The 7,486-nt window shown below is 30.9% G+C and overlaps 1 protein-coding gene across 1 annotated transcript in view; it reads right to left on the reverse strand.

The window, feature by feature from the left end:
• The window catches only part of LOC106476551 (prostatic acid phosphatase-like), a gene marked incomplete at its 3' end in the record, with an annotated part of 9,437 nt that extends 3,658 nt beyond the window's left edge, over positions 1 to 5,779 (reverse strand). Inside the window, exons 1-2 of the mRNA XM_013937200.2 lie at positions 5,101 to 5,779; positions 1,541 to 1,636 (exon numbers count right to left, since the gene is read on the reverse strand). Of these exons, the coding sequence (XP_013792654.1) occupies positions 1,541 to 1,636; positions 5,101 to 5,202 (198 nt within the window). The remainder of the gene's footprint in view (positions 1 to 1,540; positions 1,637 to 5,100) is intronic.
• Between the last annotated feature and the right edge of the window lie 1,707 nt (positions 5,780 to 7,486).

Below are 7,486 nucleotides of genomic sequence, written 5' to 3' on the forward strand. Positions count from 1 at the left end.
ACACTAATTAGTATTTGTACAAAGGAAACAACAACCTGTAATGTTTTGGTGTACACTAATTAGTATTTGTACAAAGGAAACAACAACCTGTCACGTTTTGGTGTACACTAATTAGTATTTGTACAAAGGAAACAACAACCTGTAACGTTTTGGTGTACACTAATTAGTATTTGTACAAAGGAAAAAACAACTTGTCATGTTTTGGTGTACACTAATTAGTATTTGTACAAAGGAAACAACAACCTGTAACATTTTGATGTACACTAATTAGTACTTGTACAAAGGAAACAACAACCTGTAAAATTTTGGTGTACAATAATTAGTACTTGTACAAAGGAAACAACAACCTGTAATGTTTTGGTGTACACTAATTAGTATTTGTACAAAGGAAACAACAACCTGTAATGTTTTGATGTACACTAATTAGTATTTGTACAAAGGAAACAACAACCTGTAACGTTTTGGTGTACACTAATTAGTACTTGTACAAAGGAAACAACAACCTGTAACGTTTTGGTGTTAACTAATTAGTATTTGTACAAAGGAAACAACAACCTGTAACGTTTTGGTGTACAATAATTAGTATTTGCACAAAGGAAACAACAACCTGTAACATTTTGGTGTATACTAATTGTATTACTATATAATTTGGTGTATACTAATGGGTTTATATTTTTACTTTTGTCAAAAGAGGGAGTGCAAGGACAAACTTGATGGAGCAAATGGTCCATATTTTATGTGATACTTCCTTTAACCCAGAAGATAGATAGATCCAACTGTTGAAAGCATTAAGGTTTCATTGTTGTTGTTTTGAATGTGATTTTCCTAACTGTTTTTTACTATTATGAATGTAACTATTTTGAATCATTTGATTGGAGCCCTTAAAAATCAGCTATAAATCCCAAAAATTTTCGGTTGGGAGTTGTAGGGACTCCTAAAATTCAAGGATATTACTAAATGCTTTTATTTTAAATAATTATGACCGTAAACTATCAGTGACTTATCACAAAAAGTATGTATTTAAAATCTGATGAAAATGCTGTTAAATAATACAATACATATGATATTTACCTTATAACTACATACACCACAAGAAAAAGTTATTAGTTCCATAAAAGACCATTCTAAAATCATATTTAAACCATTTTTTAATCAAATATGATGTGTATATTCAAGATTAAACTTTCATTTACATTACTTTCAGCAGTAATTGAAATAAACAAATTTTATCTTACAGTAACGATCTATAGTTAAAAGGTTTCAGTTTCATAAAATAATGTGGTATGTTTTATCGTAAACAAACGTATCTTGTCTCTCACATTGTAAACTATACAAACCATTTGAACAATAAAATCGGAAATTCACATATATTGCCATCAACTTTGCATTTTTTACCCATCAGAAAACATGTTTTCCCAATACAACATTATGTCAAAAATTGTTTCAAATACATTTATGTTGCTATGAAGCTTTACAACAGTGTCTGTATACCTGTACTAAATAATTTTTTATAACACAGTAAGACTGATTAACCTCTTACATTTGTCAACCTCCCAAGTCCTTCTGGCCATGTATAATTTTTATTTGGATCTTTATCAAACATCCTAATTGGTGTGCGATCTCCATGGCGATAAAGCTGTAACAGTATATACATGTATCAGTATACTTATACATTATGTAAAGTTAAAAAAATTTGCTAACAGAATATGTAACAAGTGCAAATGTAACACTTCAAATATATGTAACAAGTGCAAATGTAACACTTCAAATATATGTAACAAGTGCAAATGTAACACTTCAAATATATGTAACAAGTGCAAATGTAACACTTCAAATACACATTTATGAACACACTTTGTACTGCATGGCACCGTATGTAACAAGTGCAAATGTAACACTTCAAATATATGTAACAAGTGCAAATGTAACACTTCAAATACATATGTAACAAGTGCAAATGTAACACTTCAAATACACATTTATGAGCACACTTTGTACTACACGGCACCATATGTAACAAGTGCAAATGTAACACTTCAAATACACATTTATGAACACACTTTGTACTACACGGCACCGTGGAATTTCCATTTGAGGACCACATCTAATGAAAGTTACATATTTCACCAGGCAACAAAACAGAGCTTGTATATAATGGCTGGAGACGGCTTGAATGGGTAATGAAGAAAAACTTTAATATAAGTTTAACATAACAGCAAATGGTACCTGATGATGACAAAACCTTGTCGAAACGTTGTACATTTGCTGTTATGTTAAAATCATATTAAAGTTTTTCTTCATTACCCATTCAAGCCATCTCCAGCCATTATTAGTCTCAAAGTGGGTTCCTCGTCATCGAATAAGAGCTTGTATATTGTGTTGTAAAAACATAAGTATAGAGTATTTAACTATCAAAAGCCTTTCACTCGGTCTCGCATATAATTTTACCTTGCAGTTGTGCTTGGCTTTCTATTAATAACTAAACAGATGGTAACGTAAGAAGTAAACGAGCGACTGTTTACTAGAAACAGACGTTATACTCTAACCAAATTCTTCAGTTTTTGGTTCCTTAAACAATCCTTCAGGTATTGACATTAAGAGATGAACACCAAGAGGGATTGTACCACGAGTCATAGAATAATAAGTTAATTTACTAATATTGGCAGATGATGCTAGAAAGCTGAAAATAAGTTGTTTGGTTTAGAGGAACTCTAGAAGTATTTGAAATAAAATCTTCTACCCAGCCTTAGTTAATTAAAATCATGAAACTTTAGAATCTTTCATAGACTGTATTAAACACATGTGGAACAGGTAATATTATTTGTTAGAAGCTGGCTCAAAGATTACGAAAGAAATGTTATCACTGAACTCGTGTGTTCGGCTGAATTTTCTTAAACAGAGAAAAAATACTTATTTGCATTTTTTCCAGTTGATATTTAAATTTATATACAATATATATATATATATATATGCTACCAAGAGCTTAGGTTTATAAAACATTACTAAAGAAAGGTTCAAGACTTCAGTAATACTAGTTTGCATAATTTATCAGTGACTGTCACCATAGTTTTTACTTTATACTTTTCAAAAATCCTGTTATCTTACATTATCTTGTGTTACTTGGCATGAAGAAAAGTAAGTAGTTTACATATTGGGAAAAACACTTGTATATAGTTTAAAAATTTTAAAACTTATAGGAAAATACACATCTGTTGCTTCTGATACTCATACAGTAGAAATGTACTACACGTGCACCATATTGCAGCCAATTAGAAGAACTGCAGCTTACTTAAGTGAAACAAAGCTCCATTTAATCAGTCAACATTCTAATCGGGTTATCAGTCAACATTCTAATCGGGTTATCAGTCAAAAGACTACAGAGTATAATATTAACTCTAGTGTTGTTGTTTTGTCCAAAATTTTAGAAAAGATTACTTAAAGAATTGTCTGCAAGATTATTTTAAGGAAGAAAAACTAGGTAGCACTCTGAAACAAGAAGAATGAATATTTATATTAATTTGTCGGGACTCAAAGTTAGAAAGAATTCTTACGTGCTCCTACATTTTGTAATTTTATAGACAATTAAAAGGTTAGGGGTCCAGCTAGTTTTATAGTTCCAATTAATGTTAAAATAAGTACATTTAATTTACTGATATGAAAGACAAATTTAGACAGACTGTTAAAAAGTACAAAACGTCTATCTTTGATGGAAGTTTAAAAAAAAAAATTTGATTTGTTCCTTTTTCTTGAGTCAGTTGTACATTACAACAATGATTCTGGACTGTTTGATCTTTACAACTACACTGTTTTATTTTTTGATTTAGCATTTGGGTTGGTTGTTTGTCTTCTCTTCTGTGTCAATTGATCATTTCTTAAAAAAATCATGAACTGATTTTGAAGATGTCATTAGTTCTACATCTCCCATGAAATTAGTCACATGACTTACATTCTTTGGTTGTGGAGGTTCATATATGGTTACTTGGCAACATGGAAGTGACATATAGTTTGTAATTGATTGTGTTTTAGAAGGAAGTAAAATGATTGGCCAATAAACAAACAATACTGATGCAGAAAGTGGCAATATTCTTTTGTTGCAATGCTGTGTAGAAACAGTGACTTTCACAGAAAATCCACCTTATATTTTTTTTTATTTGACATCCCCATCCCATCAGTGAAACAAATTTTGCTTGTGAATTTAAATACTGCTACCAAATATTTATATTAAAACTGAATGTTTTTTCCTAAATATATGAATTAAACTTTTAGTAAATAAATAATGTCTGGCTTATGTAAACATAACATTCACTTATAAAACGGAAGATACTGAACTTTATACAAATAAACTATAAAACAGTTCTCAAATCAGTGTTAAGTTTCTTAGTCCAAACATCAAATTTGCCTTGAAAAAATTGTGTTTGCATTAATTGCAAAAAGAGTAAAAATAATATTGGTCTTTTAGGTTTTGAAGAAATCTTATTATAGATGATGTGGTCAAAACTTAAATTGTTAAACTTATTGTTTTTATACTAGAAGCTTTACCAATGAAGGCGAGGGACTTTTCTTAAAGTTTATTTATGTAAAAGGTAATTTTATCGACGATCTTATAAAAGCACATTTTTACTAAGCCTATCATCATTCTCAATCGAGTTTTTGCTTTTTTCCAGTAAATTAGTCACGTAGTATCATTAGTAATAACAACTGTGGGGATTAGACAAAACTTAAGACTCAGTCAAATGCATCTTTATTCACGACTTTAATGTAATGGTTTTTGAACAGCATATACAAAAAAGAAAATGCATTTGACTGAATTTTGATTACCACAATCATTATTCAGTCTAACCAGCATGTTCTGAAACTGAAATATGGGCCTCTCGAGTAGCGAATTGTGGAAGATTAAAAAAATAAGAAAAAACCTCACAATTCGTAATCATAATAAACATAAAACTAATAAATCATTAAATGTGTATAATAAAAACATCTGTAATATCTGGCATAACGTTCTTCACAAATATTAATCCTAGTCTTTCAATAACTGTTTTAAAAAAGTGCAATATCAAAAATATAACAGGTCTCTATTTTTACATTAAAAATATAACTTACAATTTGAAGAAGCTGAAGAGTACTTTGATCTTCTGCTTTCACCGTCAGCATTAGTAAAAAGATGCAGTGGAAAATATTCAGCACAAACCTTCTGAGTAACATTTCAAAAACAAAATACTATCGCATTCATAAAATATGATAAATTGATCTAAAGGAAATCCCCAGGTTCTAATTATGTTGGGTAACAAAAATAAAGATGTTAATAAAGACTAAAAGAGTAAATTATGTTGATATTTTTTAAATGTATAACTTTAGTTAAAAGAAAAAAAAACGGTTACGTTTTAAAAGCCTTTGAAATATATTTTTATTGGAATGGAAAAGATTCGACCCGCAAACTGCACGCAAGTTTTGGCCTGTGCTAAGCCCCTAATCAGGTTTCACAACTTACTCAAACGTTTTTCCCTAGCCTGTGCACCTTGTACACGTCTACTGTCTAGTAATATAGGACTTGAGTACTGGTATTAAAAAAAATAATACAGAGTATTACAAGTACAACAACAGATTACGCTAGAAAATATCCAACAAATGATTGAGTTTATATGTTATATTTTAATACTATTAACCCGTCTGCACCTCAGCATATACACGTATTAGCACTACCCAGTAAAATAAGAACGTTTCCTTTGATGGTAAATGACGTGCTCTCAACTACCCAATGTAAAAAGTTCCCACTCAGCACGTACACAAATGCCAATAAATATAAACAAGTTAACATTTAACACTTACGTCTTCGATACTGACATCTAGCGGTGTTATTATATTTATACTGTTTTGGGTTATCTTTTACTCACTACAGCGAACAAAAATAAATAAAAATGTCAATTACAGATAAATTATGTCGATATTCTTTAAATTTATAAGTTTACTTAAAAGCTTAAGATAACATAAAAACACGGTTGGTTACATTTTAAAAGATTTTGAATTGAACTGCTATTATGAATGGTAAAATTTGTAAAGTATGTGTGTTTTCTTATAGCAAAGCCACATCTGGCTATCTGCTGTATCCACCAAGGGGAATCGAACCCCTGATTTTAGCGTGGTAAATTTAATGACTTACCGCTGTCACACCGGGGGACAACAAACTGATAAATACTTGAGTGAACAGTGAAAAGAAAAGAATACATGTACTTGAAAGTGAAACACGGTTTCTTCAACTCTCAGTGATAGATCCAAAAATTTGGGGGTGGGGTGATCCCCAAAACCGATTCGATTTAGTTCGAAGCAATAAGCTACTTTCACAATCCTCAGAAATTTGACCTGGACCAATATAACTTACTAAACATAGAAACAAACTGTAATGTATGAACGATATATATTATTTAATGGCTATAACATAAGACATACATAAGGCTTACAATAAAATTTGTACTACTGTTTGAAAAATACTTTCAGAATTAAATATATACATAAACAATGTTCTGTATCCTTCCCAACTCTTGAAAAGAAAATCAATATTTCCCCCACAGGACAATATCCTTTACTTGCTAAAATAGTCTGTTAATTTCATAATATTCTGTATTTATTTTCATAATGGCGTCTTAGATTGTGTAACGAAATCACGTGATCAAGCATTTAACTATAGGTAGTGGTGAAGTGAAATTATTTACCGCTATCGCGTTCTCATCCACGAGTGTGGGACTAATATTATTTTTTTTCAATTGTTTATTGGTGGGTCTCGAAAAAATAGAATAATGAATTTGGGGGGCGATCCCGAAACCGCGGGACCACCCCTTAAATTCACCAGTGAGTCTCAACAGTTTTTTTTTTTTTTAGAAATACAATTCGATCCAAGCAATATTTCGTAAAGACAAGATCTGAGAAACATCCTGGCAAATGAATCCTTATACCAGCTGACTTACTGGACCACATTTACTTTTAAACCTAAGTAAATTACATTTCATACTGCTTGATACACATTAAATAATCCAAGTTGTTTTAGATTTTATAAGTAGTATACATAAACTTTTATACACGGTAAACAATATTCTGGTATTGCTGTATGGAATTAAATTTTTCCCAGTTTGTAGTTTTTATTAATGGATATAGCAATGAAGATACTTGATTTGCAAACACTTGTTGAACTGTCCATATCAAGCTTCTATTTCTTTGTAGTTAAGCACAAAGCTACACAATGGGCTGTCTGTGCCGTGCCCACCACGAGTATCGAAACCCGGTTTCTAGCGTTATAAGTCCGCAGACTACGCTGCTGGGGGTGGACAAGCTTCTAAACACACAGCACAACACCTGATCTACATATATACTTAAATACAAGGATGAGTTTCAAATATCCTTACCTTTTTGTACAGAACAGACTTCATATGTAAAGACTTTTGAGTGAAAACATACACACCAATACAGAGTAATATTACAATACAGAGTAATATGA

Source organism: Limulus polyphemus, unplaced genomic scaffold (assembly GCF_000517525.1).
Source record: "Limulus polyphemus unplaced genomic scaffold, Limulus_polyphemus-2.1.2 Scaffold10856, whole genome shotgun sequence".
Classification (NCBI taxonomy): domain Eukaryota; kingdom Metazoa; phylum Arthropoda; class Merostomata; order Xiphosura; family Limulidae; genus Limulus; species Limulus polyphemus.